This window comes from Protomyctophum parallelum, assembly GCF_964188405.1.
Source record: "Protomyctophum parallelum genome assembly, chromosome: 3".
Classification (NCBI taxonomy): Eukaryota; Metazoa; Chordata; class Actinopteri; order Myctophiformes; family Myctophidae; genus Protomyctophum; species Protomyctophum parallelum.
This window is the reverse complement of record NC_139698.1, coordinates 20,584,713-20,606,618: the sequence shown is the minus strand read 5'-3', so window position 1 is coordinate 20,606,618 and position 21,906 is coordinate 20,584,713. Positions and strand designations below refer to the sequence as shown.

At 45.4% G+C, this 21,906-nt stretch overlaps 2 protein-coding genes across 2 annotated transcripts; both read left to right on the top strand.

The window, feature by feature from the left end:
• Positions 1-4,244: 4,244 nt before the first annotated feature.
• Positions 4,245-21,906, top strand: LOC310856589 (lipid scramblase CLPTM1L-like; the record flags this gene model as incomplete). Its single annotated transcript, XM_083762060.1, has 18 exons — positions 4,245-4,457; positions 4,810-4,901; positions 5,323-5,488; positions 5,647-5,754; positions 6,992-7,119; positions 11,270-11,348; positions 12,354-12,471; positions 13,563-13,657; positions 14,784-14,868; positions 16,017-16,120; positions 17,711-17,776; positions 18,189-18,239; positions 18,359-18,441; positions 19,430-19,464; positions 19,983-20,038; positions 21,173-21,217; positions 21,438-21,568; positions 21,831-21,906. The coding sequence occupies 18 exons, from the start codon at positions 4,245-4,247 to the stop codon at positions 21,904-21,906; spliced, it is 1,731 nt and encodes a 576-aa protein (XP_083618186.1).
• On the top strand, positions 8,202-9,227 carry LOC310855987 (putative cytosolic iron-sulfur protein assembly protein ciao1-A; the record flags this gene model as incomplete). The annotated part of the gene is made up of 1 exon (XM_083761202.1): positions 8,202-9,227. The coding sequence occupies one exon, from the start codon at positions 8,202-8,204 to the stop codon at positions 9,225-9,227; it is 1,026 nt and encodes a 341-aa protein (XP_083617328.1).

The following is a 21,906-nucleotide window of genomic DNA, read 5'->3' as shown; positions in this document are numbered from 1 at the left end:
GTGGCATGAGGCGTTGGAGTAGCAGCCTCTCTTGTAGGTGATGCAGAGGAGGGAAATGGGTCGGTAGCTCTTTGGGGATGATGGGTCTTTGCCAGGTTTGGGGATTGCAACCACTTTGGCCGTTCTCCAGACAGAAGGGATGGTTTTCTGTGCCATGCATCCCCACGAGCCAGGTCTTTGCGTTAGGTCCCAGGTGCTGTATAATTTCTGCCAGTATGTCATCAATCTGCAGCTGCTTTTCCGGGTTTCAACTTTCCCATTGCAGTTTCGAATTCTTCTAGGTCGAAGGGTTTCGTTTGAGGGCTGGCTGATTGTGGTTGGTCTGTTACCACCACTGTGCTATGGTATTCTATGTGGGTCGGCGGCGGTGTTGGTTACGACTGTTGGCCACCAGTTGTGATGCAACAGAGTTCGCTGTGACCGTTGTGAATTATGGGTGGCTCCCTGAGGTCCTTGTTCCCCATGGGGTCCAACAGTGGTCATTGAAGCGTGCACACACATGCACCTACACACGCACAGGCACACATGCGTATGCACACCTGGACCTTTAAATGAACAACAACACAAAAACTAAGGCACTGGTGTCTGACTTCTGGTTTACCGGAACGGGGTTCAACTCCCTGCAGTGCCCTGCTCAATGTGTTGTATTTACATGGTTCATTGGTCCATGGTCTCAGGTCATTGAGCAGCGCGCTATAGTGCGCGATTCTTCATCATTGTTGAGGATTAAAAAAAAAGGTGAAAATCAAGGAAAAGCGAAAGGCTATAGCCCATGGTCACGGACCGCATACTGGTCAAGGTCATTTATACTGGTGAAGATCATTTACTAGTCTTATGAAGGTCATTTATACTGGTCAAGGTCATTTACTAGTCATGAAGGTAATTTATACTGGTCAGTCATATACTGGTCACGGTCATTTATACTGGTGACGGTCATTTATACTGGTCAAGGTCATTTGTACTTGTCAAGGTCATTTATACTGGTCAAGGTCATTTACTAGTCTTATTGAAGGTCATTTATACTGGTCAAGGTCATTTACTAGTCATGAAGGTAATTTATACTGGTCAGTCATATACTGGTCACGGTCATTTATACTGGTGAAGGTCATTTATACTGGTCAAGGTCATTTGTACTTGTCAAGGTCATTTATACTGGTCAAGGTCATTTACTAGTCTTATTGAAGGTCATTTATACTGCTCAAGGTCATTGATATTGGTCAAGGTCATTAAGTGGCATGCTATAGTGCGCGATTCTTCATCATTGTTTAGGAATTGAAAAAAGGTGAAATCGCGGAAAAGCGAAAGGCTATAGTGAAGTCCATGGTCACGGAGGGCCCATACTATAGTATGTTGTTTTTCACGATTTCGGAGGATTTGAAAAAAAGGTGAAAATCACGGAAAAGCTAAAGACTATAGTCCATAGTCTCGGAGGGCATACAAAAATGTGTGGTGCTATACAGGCCGTTCTGGAAAATTCGGGACAGAGGTTCATCGTTGGCATCCAGGGAGTGTGTGTGCAAAATTTGGCATCGACCGGGTTAATGGTGCTGGAGATTAGCTGTTAACAAACTGTTAACACACACACACACACACACAGACTCAGAGTGCAAAACATACTCTCTCCCCATGGCTTTGGCCTGGTGCCATACCGTTATTAATTATTGCCTACAATGTCAATTGTGAAATAACTTTACCGTTAAAATGCAAAATTTACATTTCAACGAATGGACCTCATAAAACAAACAAAAACCAAGGCACTGGTTGTGGTACTTCTGGTTTACCGGAATGGGGTTCGACTCCCTGCAGTGCTCTGCTCAATTTGTTGTATTTACATGGTTCATTTTTATTTTCTGCTCATTGTGTTGCCTTTTCATAGATGATAACCCCTAGGTTCTTTAATGTGTTTGCACTCCCTACAGTTAGGTTACCAAGTCTATTTATTTATTATTTCTGTTCACTAGAACTAGAACCAATTACCAAAGTAGGCTTTCTAATGACACAACTCACCTTTGTTTTGATGTGTAGCAAAAACGTTCTTTTTATTTACGCAAAAGAGTAGAGGCTGGTCTGCATTCATGCGAGCGGGGAAGTTTAGAGTAACATAGCTCTAAATTAAACGCATTAGAGCTATGGACCAGAGCTAGTAGTCATAGCACATGGTATATGCATAGTTTATATAGTTTCATTATATAAATATATTAAACAGAGAGGACTGGAGTCAATTGGGTTATATTATGTTTAACACTAATTTGAAGCTGTCAAAATCTGACATACTTCTGGCGGCCATGGCCACGCCCACCTTTTGGTAACGCCCACTTTCGGCCACGCCCACAAAAAGGGCCCCCCAAGTAATTTGCCAGGCAGGATCCACTGGCTTGTATCCGTTAATTACCACAACAAAGTAAACACACATTGACACACATACAGATTAATCTGTATTCCTCTAAAAAACAAAACAACAAAGCTAACATAATGAAGTTAACCCATAGAGTATAGTTAAACCCGATTTGACTGTGTGTGCAAGCCTGCAAGGCAAAGGATCGAGGAAGGTAAAGTTGTTACGGACGGTTTAATACCTGTACATTTTGGGCTTGCTTGATTATAGGTATTACATATATTATTAATCTTATTTAGTATTCAACTCACTTTGTCAGGATAGATCACATTCTGGCTGAATGTACTAGGTTGTGAATGTGATTGTCTGTGTGTGAAACTGTGAACTGTACTGGCATGACTTTAAAAATAACGCCTCTCGGCTGGGGTCCTGCTGGTCCTAGTTTTATAGGAGTGGCCAAACAGAAGCCTAAACTAAAATGCTAAAATGTAACCCTGTTAAAATGAACCTTAATCTTCTGTGGCGGTGGTGGTGGTCACTATACAGACAGCGACTAAATGTATGGTTAAAGAACAGCTATAACCGCTCCACTATTTTTTATAAAATAAAATAAAAATAAACACAAAGAAATAACACAAAGACGACTTAATTGCATTGTGAGATTGGGGAAAGAAAAAAACAACTGCAACATCATCATTCAGTCAGTGTAAACCATGTGGTTCCCAAACCTTTTGGGGCGCGTTCGGCTATGCGCACCGGGAATGTGGTCAGTTTGTTGAGTGTGGTGGGCGGTGACGTCACAGAGTGCGTTCAGTGTGCCTTATTTACGAACGACCAGTTACAACACACCATTCACACTGAGCAACCCTACCCTGAGGGTAGGGTTGCTCAGTGCGTGCTGTACAGTACAACAGTATTGTTGTACTGTTCTTTCTGCTTTGGCAATGTAAACGTATGTTTTCTCATGCCAATAAAGCCCTTTGAATTGAATTGAATTGCGTGCACTCGGCACACCCGGTGCGCAGCGCACTGGATTTTCGAACGGCAACGCACTGAGTGGAGTGCACTGAATAAACGAACGACAAGAGAGCATACCAGTGCGTTCAGGGCGCATTTCCGAACGCATCAAGGACCCCCAGCTCTAGCAGTGATTCTCAACCCGTTCAGGACCCCCTCAGTTTGACATGCATATTAGTCTACAGACCCCATTTAACGACACCCCCAATTATTTTGTAAAATAAATGTTAATTTATGGAACCAAATGGACCCGTTAGTTAGGGGGTCACCCTGGAACTCCCTCAAGGACCCCACTTTGGGAACCACTGGTGTAAACGCAGCCGTCCATGTATTTATCTTCAATGCCATGTTGTTCAGCATCAGCACCGTCCCTCCCGGAGGACCGGTCCCCGGATGGATGCAGCACAGGCACAGCACAGCTGTCACACCATAATTGGTCACCCCATCGAACATTGTGGCCACAGTGTTGTTGGCTAGCTGTGCCTGTGTGAAAGAAAGATTTAACTGGCTGCGATGTTCGAGAAATTGTTTACTGTAGCTACACAGCGTGATTTGATATTCTGATGCAAATTATTACATTTTTTAAATCGGATTTGACACGGCATTAACTATTAACGTCGCACACTCATAAATATACCGTATTCCCATGAATGACCACCAGATGTCGCTGCTGAGCCATCAACGTAATCTCGATAGGTCACCAATTTCGGTGTAATCCCTGCATCTCACGGTCCTGAAGGATGCTATACAAGCTAGACTATAGCTGCTAGAGGAAGCAGCATTTCATTAAGTGGTCTTTGTGTTATTTCTATGTTTATTTTAATTTAATTTAATGAAAAATAGTGGAGCGGTTATAGCTGTTCTTTAGTTGCTGTCTGTGTTATAGTCTACCATGTTTCCGTCGTGTTGTTATTCCAAGCCCGCAGGAGGAGCAGCAGGAGGAGAGAAGAACAGCACCACGGCCCGGGTGTTCTTGGGTGTGTTCGTTGTGTACATGGTGCACACCGCGTGGGTGGTGCACGGCTTCCTGAACAACAAGCCCTGCGACAGGACCAGAGGAGAGACCTGTGTCACCTCCTACCTGGCGCAGAGACCCAGGCTGCAGGTTGGTTTGAATTGATGATGTCTGTCTGTCTGTCTGTCTGTCTGTCTGTCTGTCTTTATTAACAGCCTGCAGAATGGGCACATTTCACACAACTCAATACAAAGACTGTTACTGTAGACGACACACTGATAAAGCATTACACTTCTTGTTTACAACAGGGGCCACGTACCTTTTTCAATTCATCAGAGCATTTAGAGTCGTACAAATATACACTATATAAAAACAGAAAAAACACATAGCCTGTCTGTCTGTCTGTCTGTCTGTCTGTCTGTCTGTCTGTCTGTCTGTCTGTCTGTCTGTCTGTCTGTCTGTCTGTCTGTCTGTCTGTCTGTCTGTCTGTCTGTCTGTCTGTCTGTCTGTTTTCACGTGCTTGGAGCCAGATGAGAGCCAGCTAAACCTCATCGTGAAACTGGACCCGTTTGACATTCACTCTTCATTTGAACGGTAACTTGATTATATCATTGTTTTCCCCCTGCATATCAACGAAGTAGCTGATCATCATCATTAGCAAAAGATAAGCAAAAACAATTATGTTTATTTGTGTGTGTCTGTGTGCGTGCATGCGTGCGTGGCTGTGTGCGCGTGGCTGTGCGCGCGTGGCTGTGCACGTGCGTGCGTGCGTGGCTGTGCGAGCGCGTGTGCGTGTGTGTGACTGTGTGCAGTGATGCACACAGTGCAGTGCAGCCTGCATCCTTAGACTCACTAAAAAGGACACAATCATGTCACCCTCCGGGGGTCCTGGGATTCAGTACTGTAGCCTACTCTATAACGTCATTGAAGTAAGACTCATAAAATGTCCCTGGAACCCATCTAAACCCCTGGGTCCTCTGTCTCTCTCTCTCTCTCTCTCTCTCTCTCTCTGCAGGCAGGTGAATGTCACTCTGCCAGAAGAGACCCGGGCTAATGGCAGCCTGCATGCTATAGTGTACGTGCATAATGCCGGCACGTCTCCTCTGGAGGACAGGGGACAGGTCCACTACACTGCCCTGCTCACCACCTACGTCCCCCCCAGACACAGAGACAAACACAAGGTGAGTCTCCTCTGGAGGACAGACAGGTCCACTACACTGCCCTGCTCACCACCTACGTCCCCCCCAGACACAGAGACAAACACAAGGTGAGTCTCCTCTGGAGGACAGACAGGTCCACTTCACTGCCCTGCTCACCACCTACTGTACGTCCCCCCCAGACACAGAGACAAACACAAGGTGAGTCTCCTCTGGAGGACAGGGGACAGGGCCACTACACTGCCCTGCTCACCACCTACATCCCCACCAGACACAGAGACAAACACAAGGTGAGTCTCCTCTGGAGGACAGACAGGTCCACTTCACTGCCCTGCTCACCACCTACTGTACGTCCCCCCCAGACACAGAGACAAACACAAGGTGACAACATGTATGCTATAGAGCAGGGGCGGGCAACTTTGCTGATGGAGAGGGCCACTATATAGTTCCACAGTCACTCCAGAGGGCCACATACTCGTATAGGCCAAAATGGACGATCTACAAGCTCAAAACGTGAGCTTTGAGCTTGTAGATCTGCTATTTTTGCTATAGGCCTATTGAATTTGCTATATTTTAATTGAAATCCTGAATATTTTGGGTTTTATGTTTTGCTATTTTTGAATTGGAATCGTGAAAAGTTACATTTTTATCATTATACTTATGTTAACTTAAATGCAAAAACATTGGACAAATAAAAGACTAACATTTTAATACTAGCCATTAAGCTACGAATATAGACTGTTAATAGTAAGTAACAGCGGGTTATGTTTGCATGTTTAGAATTGTAACAGCTGAATTCAATAATATATCAGTATTCCAATATTAACCGGTGGGCCACATTAAGTGAAGGTGCGGGCCGCATGTGGCCCACAGGCCGCCAGCTGCCCATGTATGGTATAGAGTCTAATAATGTGGCCTTCCTGTAGCCTGAAAAACCAGACAAATCTGCCAAACGAATCCCTGGGGAGATTATCTACGCAGTGATATTAGTCTGGCCCCAGAGCCATAGAGTAAGACAGAGTTACACGACAACTCTGTTCACCTCATGGGGCCAGGCTCTTCTGCATAGACTTCTATTGGTTTAAAAAGGGACAACCGGAAGTGTACGGAATGCATTGGCGTCTATGGGCTCGCGCGAGTACATGAACCACGTGACCAGGCTGTTTTCTATCACCGCCAATGTCGTAACTCTGTCTTACTCTATATGGCCCTGGTCTGGCCATGCCAGGCTATAGCCGTCCTGTCCAGTCTTTAGCTATCGATAGCCTCACAAATCCACCACACAGGTTTTGGTGTATCAAAGCTGTAGCATACAGTCTGGCTGATTTCGTCCAGCATGTCTAGTTGTGGTGTCGGGATCTTGCCCTTTCTGTCCCATTTGGAAACCATGAGTTATAGAAAGCTAGGCATGGCCGTTCCGTAAAAATGGTACTGCATTTTAGCACAGTTGCTCTTATACTCTATTGACCTCTAATCCTGTACAAGTCATTTTCTTTTCCTTTCTTTTTCTTTGTTTGGCCGGTTCAGAAAGCCACGCCTAAATCGGACCTCCCCGTTTCCCATTGGAGGTCCCGACTGTCCATCACTATGATGTCGGAGGACTTCAGCTTCAACAGGGCGGGACTTCCCAGCGATGTGCGGCGCTACATGAGGGTGTAGGTGTCAGTGTTGTTTTTGGCAAAAAAAAAATAGTTTTAGATTTTAGTTTTAGTCATAGTCTCTTCAATAGTTTTCATTTAGTTTCAGTCACATTTTAGTCACCTGGAATGTTTTAGTGTTAGTCTAGTTTTAGTCGACTAAATATCATAATATTTTAGTTGACTAAGGGCCGATTCATACTCCTATTTTACCGCTGTTTCGGCGGTAAAATAGTGGCGAAATGATTTCGGCTCGTCAGAAATTTTCAGTAGCACCGAAGAGCCGACTTTAGGACGGTACCCCCCCCCCCCCCCCCCCGAACCTCAAATGACGTCACATTGTAGGCTCTACAGAGCTGAACCGACTTTTATTCGGCTCTAAAATAGGAGTATGAATCGGCCCTTAATCTACAGTTGATTTAGTTGACAAAAATGCATTTTGGCGGGCCTTGATGCCGCCGTAATGACTTTTGTTTTTACACTTGCTGAAAATAGCTGATCTACAATACCCTCCCACTACTACCACATATTACACACATAAAGACCCCCAGGAAAGTGTTCTACATCTTCTAAACGTCATTAACATATTTGTTTTGCAAAAAGGGTGAAGTGTCCCTTTAAGGGCGAGACGAGACCGAATGAAAATGTGGACTTGAGACAGGACTGGACTCTAGTCCTACACAGCTCCTTATATGGCCGTGTTTAACCTTACGACACAGATATTTAGAACATATAATCATCAAGTCTTCTAGATGCTAAGTTTTCTGAAAAAAACCTATGTTCCTAAATGTGTCGATGCTGTCGGGGATAAACCTCTCATCTCCACAGCGTCACAAAACAAAAAGTAGCAGATCCGCAAGCTCTAAACGTGGTGCGAAGCGACGCATTTTGAGCTTGTAGATCTGCTACTTTTGAATTGGATTTCATAATTTCCCCCCTGGAATTTCACACCCAGGCGAGGTGGTGAAATCTCCTTCGCACACGCACGGCATAATCCAGTGTTTTTTAAAGATTAGCACCTTTAGAAACAGCTGTTTGTATAGAGAAGGTTGTGTTGTGTTTAGGTTGTGTTTAACTCGGCTAACGCGGGCATAAATAACATGACAGACTCTTTAGTGCTTGTTCAGAGGTTGGCCGCGCACCCGGACTCTCGCTGCTGGTTCGTGGCGTGGAACCCCGGCGGGACTCTGCTGGCTTCGTGCGGAGGCGACCGGGCCGTGCGGATCTGGGGACGAGAGGGCGACGCCGCGTGGCAATGCCAGACGGTCCTCCGGGATGCGCACGGCCGGCGCACCGTGAGGAAGGTGGCGTGGTCTCCCTGCGGCGCCTACCTGGCCACGGCCGGCTTCGACGCGACCGCGCGCGTCTGGAGAAAGACGAGCCGCAGCGGCGAGTTCGAGTTCGAGCGCCTGGCCACGCTGGAGGGCCACGAGAGCGAGGTGAAATGCGTGGCCTGGGCGCCCTCGGGGAACCTGCTGGCCACGTGCGGCCGAGACAAGAGCGTGTGGGTGTGGGAGGCGGCGGCGGGCGAGGAGGAGGAGGAGGACGGGTACGAGTGCGTCAGCGTGGTGACGTCGCACGCGCAGGACGTCAAGCACGTGGAGTGGCACCCCACGCGGGCGCTCCTGGCGTCGGCCGGCTACGACGACAGGGTCTGCATTCACGGGAAACGGGACGACGACGACTGGGAGTGCAGCGCCACCCTGGAGGGACACACGTCCACCGTGTGGAGTCTGTCCTTCGAGCGAGGCGGGCGGCGGCTGGCCTCGTGCAGCGCCGACCGCACGGTGAAGATCTGGAAGGACTTGGACGACGAGACTTGGAGGTGCGTCTGCACTCTATCGGGGTTCCACGAGCGGTCGGTGTACGACGCCTTGGCGACGGCCTGCGGAGACGACGCGGTGCGCGTGTTTCGGGAGGAGGAGGAGCCTGGCGGCGGGGGTGGCGGCGCCGATCCGGACCGGCCCGTGTTCTCCCTGGCGGCCCGCGCGGCCAAGGCTCACGGCCAGGACGTGAACTGCGTCAGCTGGCATCCAAAGGAGGCGGGGCTCCTGGCCTCCTGCGGCGACGACGGAGGCGTCGCGATCTGGAGATACCAAACCGTCGCTGGATCTGGTTTCTCGTGACATAAAACGTCAAAGTGCTCTTTCGGGGGCACTCACTCGGCTGGCCAACGTTGAAGCCGCTCTGTCGTTGAAGCCCTACTGGCCTAAGCTGGAACTGCAGGACGTCCGTTCATGGAGGTGGACAGGCGTTCAGTGACCTCATGGCGCCAAAGTTGACCTTGTGCTTGAGACCACGCTCGAGCCAACCATAGCCCAACAGTGATACGTACTTCTGGCAGACTTCAGGGTGCTTCAAACGCCACTGAGAAATACTCCCATTGAAATGAATAACTGGGTCCGTTAGAATAGATTATCTAAAACTCTATGCCCTCATTCAATGCCACTTTGACTATTCTTGCTCCTCCTGGGTTCAGCAACATCCCAATGTCACTGAAGACCAAGCTTCAAAACCTCCCACAACAATCTGACTCGACTACTTTATACATAAAGTTATTGTGCATTATTGAGGGGGCGCTATAACCCCTCCATATATACAGCTATTGTCCCCACACGTCTCAGGATTTGCCGTTGACAATGAACGGAGAACATAGGTCAAAATCTCACTAAATATGACTTAATTTAAACATCAAAACATTAAATGCCATTTGACATTGAAGGGAAAATGTATGTCATATGTAAACGAGGAAACGCGGACCCTGATTGGGTCCAAAATCTGGACCCTGCCAGAGCGGACCCATGGCTATTAACCCATTTTGGGGCGGGGACCCCTTTTGGTGTTAGCATTATGTTATGATTTAGCTATTGAAAAATAGCAGATCTACAAGCTCATAGCGCGCCGCACGCTAAGAGCTTGTAGGTCTGCTATTTTTGAAAAATCGAAGAACGACTGACATAGAAACATAGCTTTTTCAGAAAACTGTCAGGATGTAGAAGACATTTTTAGAATCTGATCTCAGGTCTAATTAATTTGTGGGCGTAACAAAATCATCTCTAGTCTCCAACCTATTTTGGAAGAGTATGACGTCACTCCTGTCTGTCTACATAACATTGCTTGTTAGTCCTATAGTAGTAATTCTGATTGTATCGAGTATCAAGTAAACATTGGCCATTCTTTGCAGTTTTGGCAGTTATGTTTGATTGATAGATTATTTTATTTCACAGTATGTAAAATGGGTAGGCCTACATTTCAAACGAAACCACGAAAAGCACTAAGACTTGTTTACATCAGGGTCCTCCATTTTCAATTCATCAGAATATTTAAAGACGTACAAATATACACTTCTATGACGAACTCGAATGACCATAAAATAAGGTAAAAATCACACCTGTGTGAAGTGAGGGCCGCTCTTATCATCACATATCATCATGACGTAACATGTCGATGTCGACACATATGACGTAAATTCTCCATTCATTGTCAATGGGAATTTAATGCATTTAATGTTTGTGTAGGAATATTCTAATAATAATAGGGAAAAACATGTGCAATATTGGGAAAAATCACACCCGTGTGAAGTGAGGGGCACTCTTATCATCATACATCATCTCATTCCGGCCAATCACACTTTGCGTCCTCACTTTTTATCCCCAATATGTGCTTTGCTCAGCCAATCAAATCATCGCTTATGGGCTCCTCAGCCAATCCGATCATCGCTATTGGGTACTCATAAACAGACAAAAATAGCATAGCTGGTTAAGTGGTTAATGTATGTTTTGTAATAATACTCAAAATTTACAAACTAACTAGTGACTAAAGTTTTCAAATAATTGTAGTGGCAGTGGAGTAAAGGCCACTCAGTTAAGTCAAAAATACCTCAAAAGTTACAGTATTTTCGTAAATGTACTTACTTACATTAGGTAGTTACTTTACACCACATCATCACGATGTCATTTTGCCCTTCACTTTCCAAAATCTCTTTTCTGTTTGTATCTGTAAAAGAAATCACACCAACATGACATAAAATAGATATCGTTTGTGAACTTACACTAAAAGCTGGACATAGGAGGGGCTAGCGTCTCTAAAATAAAAGCAGACGTGCCATGAACAAAATAATACCTCAAAAGCTCTACCTGAGAATGACTCTTTGACTGTCTCTGTGCAGGTCTCAGGAAGGCAGCAGGTTCACCTACCTCCCCCTGTTACTGATAGACGAGCTGAGCTTCAGAGTGCATGACCTCTTGGTAAGACCATATATAGTATACCTACATAATGCAATATATACAGTACATATCTTAGAGTATACAGTATATTAGCTCTGAGGTACATACACGCATGCATATACAGTATCTATTCTGTATGGCAGAAGTTCTCAACCCGTGGGTCGCAACCCCAAATTATTTAAAAATATTTTTTCTTTTTTTTTTGCAACTGAATGGCTGGAAAAGGTAATGAAGAGTTAGTTATACAGTACACATAGTACATGCATAAACTTTCCTTAGTGATTATAGATCTGGTTTCAGTATTCATTTATGATGTATTTTCTGGGGTCCCCAGCCAGAAACATTCAGAACCCCTGCTGTATGGTTCCATATTTCTATAGCAGTTAAACCCCAATTATTTGAGATAATCACAATTATTTTTGCATAATCAGTCAATCGTCTCCATGTTGACGACAAATGTCGTATACATTTTCAAACATTTTTCAAAAACTGCGGAAATAGTTGATCTGCAAGCTCACAACACGTCACAAAGTGATGTTTTGTATTTTGTAAATCTTTTGTAAAGAAAACATTATTATTAGTTTTTAAATGTGTCAGTTATCTCTTTGTATATTTAAAGCTGCTATAAGCAATAATATGTCAAAAGTGTAATGACCTTTTTTTCTTTCTTATTTTTTTTAAGAGTAGAACGCTCCCAAAAAAATATATATATACAAATTACAAATTGTATCATTCCAATGCACAATTAAATAGTGAATCACAATTATTTGTGTGTGAGAATGTATCGTCCACTAGCATTTGTAATCGTGACAGCCCCTAACCCATTTTTGGCGTTAGCACCATGTTATGCTTTAGCTATTGAAAAATAGCAGATCTACAAGCTCATAGGTCTGCTATTTTTGAAAAATCGAAGAACCACCGACATAGAAACATAGCTTTTTCAGAAAACTGTCAGGACGTAGAAGACATTTTTTTTAATCTGATCTCAGGTCAGAATGTGTTGAGTGGTTCTCCGTCTTTCTATAGGAGATCAGCAGCGGTTCCGTCCAGCTGCCTCTGACCGTGTCGTACGAGGCCATCTCTCTGAGACGGTTCAGGATCTGGGTCCATCTGCACGACGTGGTCTATTCCCTTCGACAGTTTGGTGAGTCACTCTTTCTTTCAGCCCCCCCGCGGGGCATTAACCCATTCTGACCTGAGATCAGATAAAAAAAATGTCTTCTACATCCTGTACATCCTGACAGTTTTCTGAAAAAGCTATGTTTCTATGTCAGTCGTTCTTCGATTTTTCAAAAATAGCAGACCTACAAGCTCGTAGCGCTCCACTCGGTGGCGCGCTATGAGCTTGTAGATCTGCTATTTTTCAATAGCTAAAGCATAATATAATACTAACCCCAAAATGGGTTAACTGCCATCGTATACCAGTCGAACGATCCGTGTGTCCCAGATCTTTGATCTATTATAGTGACTGACGCGTGTTCTACATTTTCATGCTATTAATGAATGAGTGCACGGGCACGGACGGTATAGCGATTCCTGACGGGGACTAATAAGATCCGAGCTAATTGTGTTCCGTCTATTTCTGAATCCTGCTGGGAAGGTTTAGGAAGGGACTGTGAGCTAGGACTAGCCTCGTTCCTATATACACATATGGGAACTAGCTAAAAATCACAATGCCTATACATCATTGACGTTAAATGCACACAGCAGTGGTTAAGTTAAACAACAGCGATAGACTTTCACATTGGTATCACTCGATATTACTAGCTATAGTAATATCGGCATAATAGGGTCCATTGGGCCACGCGGGCCAGTTTAGAGCTGGCCCAGTCTAACTTCGAAGAGAGGGGTGGCGAAAAAACTAGAAAAACAACAAAAGATAGGCCTATACTTTGGTTTAGTAGCAAACTATAGCATGCCTTTGTTTTAAAAGGTCCCCCATTAGCACGCCCCCCCCCCCCCTCCAGTCAATCAATTGATCCACGCTACGCACCTGGTTTTGCTGTGGACTCTGCCATCCACTTGAGATAGGGCCGATTCATACTCCTATTTTAGAGCCGAATAAAAGTCGGTTCAGCTCTGTAGAGCCTACAATGTGACGTCATTTGAGGTTCGGGGGGGGGGGGGGGGGGGGGTACTACAGCACCGAAACAGCGGTAGTATGAATGGCCCATAGAATGATTCTATAACAACGTATGCATGCGGTTGTGGCGACTCTCCTCTGTGTCCGTCCAGGCTTCAGCGAGGAGAACATAGACGAGATCAAAGGAACGCTGATGGACTCCAACCTCTATGTGCTCCTCCTGACCGCTGGGGTCACAGCCCTGCACGTAAGAACACACACACACACACACTAATGACCGCTGGGGTCACATCCCTGCACGTAAGAACACACACACACACACACTAATGACCGCTGGGGTCACAGCCCTGCACGTAAGAACACACACACACACACACTAATGACCGCTGGGGTCACATCCCTGCACGTAAGAACACCAACACACACACACACTAATGACCGCTGGGGTCACAGCCCTGCACGTAAGAACACACACACACACACACACACACTAATGACCGCTGGGGTCACATCCCTGCACGTAAGAACACACACACACACACTAATGACCGCTGGGGTCACATCCCTGCACGTAAGAACACACACACACACACACACTAATGACCGCTGGGGTCACATCCCTGCACGTAAGAACACCAACACACACACACACACTAATGACCGCTGGGGTCACAGCCCTGCACGTAAGAACACCAACACACACACACACTAATGACCACTGGGGTCACATCCCTGCACGTAAGAACACCAACACACACACACACACACACACACACACACACACACACACACACACACACACACTAATGACCGCTGGGGTCACAGCCCTGCACGTAAGAACACCAACACACACACATACACACACACACACACACACACACACACACACACACACACACACTAATGACCGCTGGGGTCACATCCCTGCATGTAAGAACACCAACACACACACACACACACACACACACACACACACACACACACACTAATGACCGCTGGGGTCACAGCCCTGCATGTAAGAACACCAACACACACACTAATGCAGTGGTTCCCAAACTTTTTCATGCCAAGGACCCACAAATTGACACTAATTAGCCTGCGGACCCCCATTTGAAAATATATGCCAATTAAGGACCCCCCATAAGAGAAGATTTATATGGCTCTAGCAGTTATTTTCAACCATTTTCATGTATACGTAACACCCGGGAATTGTAACCAGGTATCCCACGTGGAAACTGGAAAGCCAGCATCACAAAGTCTGTTTACCCTTTTGTTTACCACACTAATAACAATACTAAAAAAAATGTAGGCTCTATGCTATGCTTGCTTACATTTAATGTGATGTTTTTGTTTTTTTCTTGTTTATTTTCCAGCTTATCTGTGAGTTCCTGGCTCTTAAAAATGACATCAGCTTCTGGAGGAAGAAAAAAAGCATGCTGGGAATGTCCAGGAAGTCAGGTGAAAATGACGTCATCAGCATCCATAATAATTTCATATTACTGTCATAATGACTCTCTGGTCTCTACATGTTATGAATAGAGGGTATGCGCATGCATAAAGTGAGTGGCAAAATGAGTTTAATGTCATTTAACGTAGTTTAATGCAGTCATATAGGACGTTTCTGTTTGGATGTCTGGGGCTGTCAAGCAGTGGCGTGCACAGACATTTAGAGGGGCAGGTGCTCAAGTGAAAAAAGGGCACCTTGTGCAGCGCGTGGAACCGGCCGGTTGCCTTAATGGTGTGAGATTTATAGATTTTAGAAGCTTTTTATTTTTTAAATAAAGAATGGATCAATGTCACCATGGTCCACATACTATAGTGTACACTGTACAAAAGGGGGGGGGGGAAGAAAAAAGGGCACATTGCTCTCCAGAGGGCAAGGGCAGGTGGTGCTCTAGCACCCCCTAGTGTCTATCTGTGCACGCCACTGCTGTCAAGTCCAGAAAGTAGGGTTTATTTACACTCAGTAGGCTTTGCATAACTTCCGGGTATGATGATTTTTATTACAATATTATCACTGTTTTATTTCTGTTATTACAGTGTCACTTGCCAAAAATAAGCTAATAACTCATTGATTGTTAGCCTGTAGGTGTGTTATATGAAGTGTTCCGTCTGTCTCTCGGCAGTGTTGATTTCGTCGACTAAAAACTAAGACGAAAAATGTTCGTCGACTACCTTTTTCCACTGAGGAAAACTAAATGGAAACTAAATAAAAACTAAGCTATGATGACTAAAACTAAGACTAAATATACTGACAATTTCGTCGACAAATAAAAACAAGACTAAAATGTTAGGAAGGGACTAGTGGACCCAGTATAGAGATCCAGTAGACACTTGGTTGCATGCTGAAACAGCGTTGTGAGCTTGCAGATCTGCTATTTTCAGTGTAAAATCAGCCATTACGACGGCATCAAGGCCCTGCGGAAAAACATTTTAGCTGACTAAATCAACTGTAAATTTAGTCGACTAAAATCGAATGATATTTAGTCGACTAAAACCAGACTTAACACTAAAACATTCCAGGTGACTAAAATGTGACTAAAAATGAAATGAAATGAAAACTATTCAAAAGACTAAAACTAAAACTAAAAGTTTCTTTGTCTCAGTGTTGTGGCGTTGTCTCAGCACGTTGCTGGTGTTCCTGCACCTGCTCGACAGCGACACCAGTCTGCTGGTTCTGCTTCCAGTGGGCCTGGGAGCGTCTGTAGAGGTATAATATACACCATGACTTGAATACACACAGGACGGGACCACAATGGAAACAAGCCCTCTCTGGGGCTTTTTTGTGTTATCCTTTTTTTTGCATCGTATTAACAGTTTGACGGCCGCTAATTGTTTAATCCAGGGTTCCACCGCGCATAATACGACATTCCCGCCTTTTGTTTTATGTGTTTAATTCGCTGTATTTGAATAATTAAAAAGAAACCGCGGAGCTAGAGACGAGACCTTCGTGTTATGATGACGAAACCGGAAATCAACACATGCTGTGGGCTGCTAGGGCTTCTGGGAAATTGAGGCCAATGCAAATGAACGGGGTACAACGCCTCATGGAGGAGGGTCTTGTGGGGCGGTCTTGTGGTGCACCAAGATGGCGGGTGGTGCGATCGTTCACATAATTTTTTCGCCGGATTTTCACGCCGGATTTTCACGGATCAAAAGCCCAAATACGTCAGCGTATGCTCTAAAGGTAATAAAACTATCTTGGCAGCGTAGAATATTTGATTAAAATGCGGGTAAAGCGTGATTCGCAGTAGAATTGCTAAAAAAATACCACTGTACTATTCGCAAACGGTTTACTCAGGGCCGGACGGGGTCCCTCTCTGCCCCCGAAACGGTGCCTCGTAGGCGGGCAGGGGAAGCCCGTAAAGGCCCTGGGTAAAACTCGTTTACAGCCACGGAGTATAGAGCGTCGCAGACCCGCCCCCTTTCATGACGACGCCAGGCCCAGGAAATGAATCCCAATGCATTTTTCCCCATAGACATTTCAAAACTTATTTATGTAAAGGCCTTTTAAGCGTCGCACAAAGCCAACTCTTGTCGTGACAAATCATGACGACGCATACAATATTTTGGACCAAACACATAATTACAAAAAAGTGTTGTAACCTGCCATTTTGTTCTACTTTCTAATTCTTTGTGTAAGTGCCATTTGAGTCTTCTAATTGTGGCCAATGATGTCCACTGAGGGGTGTGGTCAAGTTCAGGTTGCCATAGTTACAGGGAGGGTATTTTCCCTAATGAATTGCAGGTGTTGTTGATAGGAGGCAAACTGTTTTCTGACTGTGCAGACAGGGACTGTTGCATTCACCACGTTTGACTGTTTGTTATTTATGTTATTTGTATTCAAAGTATAGGATTTTGTAAGGTAAATAAATATAATTTAATATCCACTCAACCAACATTCTGGACCTCAGTTCTTTCAGCACACGTCTAAACTTCCTCCTCAACCGTCAGCAGCCAGTAGCACCAGGGATTTAGGTGCTACACTTTGTTTGGCCCGAAGTTTTTGTTTGTTGTCATGATTTGTCACAACAAGAGTTGGCTTTGTCCGTGGCGTAAACGTCTTTAAATAAATACTTTCTGAAAAGTCTATGAGGAAAATGAACGGGGATTTATTTTCCGGGTCTCTCGAGGGGGGGCGGGACTGCGACGCTCTATAGTATATTCATTCAAAACCTCCACAACTGACGAACAAACAAACAAACAAATTGACTAACTAAATGTCAATCTATTAATCAAAGCATCTGAGGAGAATTAGTGCCTGACTGACTGACTGACTGGATTATGTTTGTCTCTTCAGGTGTGGAAGATGTTTAAAGTGTTCAACATCCACCTGCGGTGGCGAAGCGGTGGTTCAGTCATCCATGTAAGTTCCAGAGTCCAGTTCTTAGACGGGACAGTGTGGTTGGTTACATGTATTCGAACTGTTTTTGTGATAACCCATTTTGACCTGAGATCAGATTCTAAAAATGTCTTCTATATCCTGACAGTTTTCTGAAAAAGCTCTGTTTCTATGTCAGTCGTTCCTCGATTTGGGGGGGGGGGGGGAGGGGGTAATGGAAGGCAGGGATTTTCAGAGTAAGATCTGCCTTTTATTGCCTTTTATTATGAAAAGAAAAATCCCTGGCAAAAGTACCGGTAGTGTTAATCTAAATGTTGAATGTATTGAATACAGAGCAGGTCTATACCAGCTCATGTCCTGCTGTGTGTGTGTGTGTGTGTGTGTGTGTGTGTGTGTGTGTGTGTGTGTGTGTGTGTGTGTGTGTGTGTGCGCGCAGGTTAATAAGCTGGACGAGGCTGAAAGGAGGACAGTAGAGTATGACACACAGGTATAGCATTATATTCTAAACATCCATAGATATACAGTCTCTTGTGAACTCATGTGCAGCAGATAAGAGCAGACACACGTCTTCACACTCTGTGTCCTCATGTGTCTCTGCTGCTCCAGGCGTGGAGATACCTGTCCTACCTGGTGTACCCTCTGTGTATCAGTGGAGCCATCTTCTCCCTGGTCTATCTGCGCTACAAGAGGTGAGCTTCATCTCCGCATGTTTAAAACAACTTAAACCCTCCGAGTTTATAGTGAAGCAGACCTGAGTCACAACTTATATTTTGTTTTGGCCCACCTATTTTTTTGGGGTGAATAGTCCCCCCCAGAATTAACAGGAATGCTGGGGTTCAGATGGTTAAGAACCATGACTCCTTGTGCATAGAAGGAAGCATGAGGGGCACGGTGGGGGCACGGTGGCACCTAGCCTCACAGCTAGAAGGTCCTGGAGTGGGTTCGATTCCCGCTCGGGACGCTGTGGGTGCTGGTGGTGTGTTTCCTCCACGTCATCAGTGCCCACACCCAAAGGCGGGGTTGGCGTTTCTGTGTGGAGTTTGCATGTTCTCCCCGTGTCCCCTAGGGTAGGTACCCTCACAAAAAACATGCAGTAATCCTGGTCTCTAAACTGCCTCCCCCCTGGCCAGCTGGGGCGCCTGATGGAGGGCAAAGGAACTGGTTGGAATAACGTGTTCCTTCCACGCGCTACGTCCAACCAGGGAAACTCCCCCCTGTCAGGTGTAAAGGAGCAACTTGGACACTCAGGCATCCCCCCCAGGTTGGCAGAGGAAGTGTAGCGCCCAGGATTACATTACATAATTGACACTGGGTGAAGAAATGGGTTACAAAGTCGTGAGGATAAAAAAGAAAAAAAAAGAAACATCCTCAGTCCTAAATGGGTTAACAAATGTGGTTAAAACACCATCGGGGCCCATCGGGGACCATCGGGACCCGTAAATCACCGTCAAGTTCAAGTGCACGGTCATTGCGCCCGAGACGGTAGATTTGATAATCTCCGTCAAATTAGTGCTATGGAAACGGATCGCGTCGCTCTGCAGCCTAGAGGCGCTTGTTGACGATGGGCACATTTTATTAATGGATTAAATAGGCCCGGGGCCCTCAAGGTGTTTTAATTAATATCACACGTGTTGGACCACAGCTAAACCTAACACTATGTTGTGTTGACTTTGACAGCCACTCCTCCTGGTTAATCAACAGCCTGGTGACTGGTGAGTCCTGTTGCATCTCCTCTATAGAGCGTTGCAGTCGCAGGAAATGAATCCCAATGCATTTTTCCCATATAGGCATTTCAAAACGTATTTATTTAAAGACCTTTTAAGCGTCGTACGAAGCCAACTCTTGTGACAAATCATGACAACACACCACAATATTTTGGACCAAACAAATACGTAATTACAAAGAAGAAAAACAACAAAAAAGTGTTGTAACCTGCCGTTTTTTTATACTTTCTAATTCTTTGTGTGTGTCGTCATGATTGTCATGACAAGAGTTGGCTTCGTACCGACGCTTAAAGGTCTTTAAATAAATACGTTTTGAAATGCCTACTGTATATGGGGAAAATGGATTGGGATTCATTTCCTGGGCCACTCGTTGTTCTGAAAGGGGGGAGGGACTGCGACGCTCTATTATCATCACTGTCTGTTGGCGCAGACATTATTTATACACAAACATAAAACCATGATCCAGGGAGCTCATCCCATCTCCTTCCTCTCTCTCTCCCTGCCAGGAGTCTACGCCTTCGGCTTCCTGTCCATGACTCCACAGCTTTACGTCAACCACAAGGTGAGCAGAGAGGAACCCTGCAGTCCCATCTCGTTTATTACCCAGCTAGAAGAGCTGCATATACTGTACAATATAATACATAATGGAACTCATTCCATTATGTATACAGTACGCACATTTAACCCATTTTGACCTGAGATCAGATTCTAAAAATGTCTTCTACATCCTGACAGTTTTCTGAAAAAGCTATGTTTCTATGTCAGTCGTGATTTGGTTTTTCAAAAATAGCAGACCTACAAGCTCGTAGCGCGCCACTCGGTGGCGCGCTATGAGCTTGTAGATCTGCTATTTTTCAATAGCTAAAGCATAGCATGATGCTAACACCAAAAGGGGTTCCCGCCATGGGTTAAAGACAAAACGGGAGACAATGAAGTCAGGAAGAGATACACAATAAACATGAGTTAAAAACAATGAAGGTTGTTGTACAAAATGAGCCACATGTTCAACATGACCAAACCATGGACTATTGTTGAGTGATTACAGCTGCACCTATAGCAGGGTGTCTGTCTGTCTGTATTGGTCAAAAGTATGACGGCTATCCAATGTATAGTATATGAATAGCATATTATGGCACCGCGATGCGTTGTGAGCTTGCAGATTGGAAAACATTTGCTATCCGTCATACGATGAAGTATTTACGGCTAGGCTGTGCACAGCATGTGGCATGTGAGTTCCTTCCTTCTTACACGCTTTAGTTTCACCTCTCTCTCTCTCTCTCTCCCATCCTACCCTATGCTCTCTCTCTCTCTCTCATCCTACCCTATTCTCTATCTATCTCTCTCTCTCCCATCCTACCCTATTCTCTCTCTCTCTCTCATCCTACCCTATTCTCTCTCTCCCTCTCTCTCTCTCCCATCCTACCCTATTCTCTCTCTCTCTCTCTCTCTCTCTCTCTCATCCTACCCTATTCTCTCTCTCCCTCTCTCTCTCTCCCATTCTACCCTATTCTCTCTCTCTCTCATCCTACCCTATTCTCTCTCTCTCTCATCCTACCCTATTATCTCTCTCTCTCTCTCATCCTACCATATTCTCTCTCTCTCTCTCCCATCCTACCCTATTCCCTCTCCCTCCCTCTCTCTCTCTCTCTCTCCCTCCCTCTTCCCCCCCCCCCCCTCTCTCTCTCTCTCTCTCCAGTTGAAGTGTGTGGATCATCTACAGGGGGCCGTTCTGATGTACAGAGTGAGTTCTGCTTTCTTCTCACATCGTCTCATCATCCAATCACAACTCACCAAACCACTCCCTGGGTCTCAGTATTATCCAATGCTTTAATGGACGTGTGTTCTGAGATCAGTAACAACAAGGAGGGGAAATAAAACCTGCACGCAAAGAAACCAATACATTTATGACATTGATTTAACTAGCTCCCCTCTCCTCTCCTCTCCTCTCCCCTCCCCCCTAGGGGATGAGCACCTTGGTGTCAGACGTGTGCTCCTGTGTGTCCTGGCTCTCCTCTGTCTCCTTGTCCTCCTCCCACCAGCTCTCCTGCTTCAGAGACGAGCTCCTGTTCCTCGTCTTCCTCTACCAGCGCAGGCAAGAAGCATGCACACGCACACACACACACACACACACACACACACACACACACACACACACACACACACACACACACACACACACACACACACACACACACACACACACACACACACACACACACACACACACACACACACACACACACACACACACACACACACACACACACACACACACACACACACACACACACACACACACACACACACACGGTGCTGCTAATAATGCTGGCTGATTGTGTGTGTTCTCGTAACAGGTGCTACGCCTGCAGGGTCAGAAGGGAACAAGCAGGGGGAGTCCACACTCACAGCAAGAAACAAAAGACTCAGTGA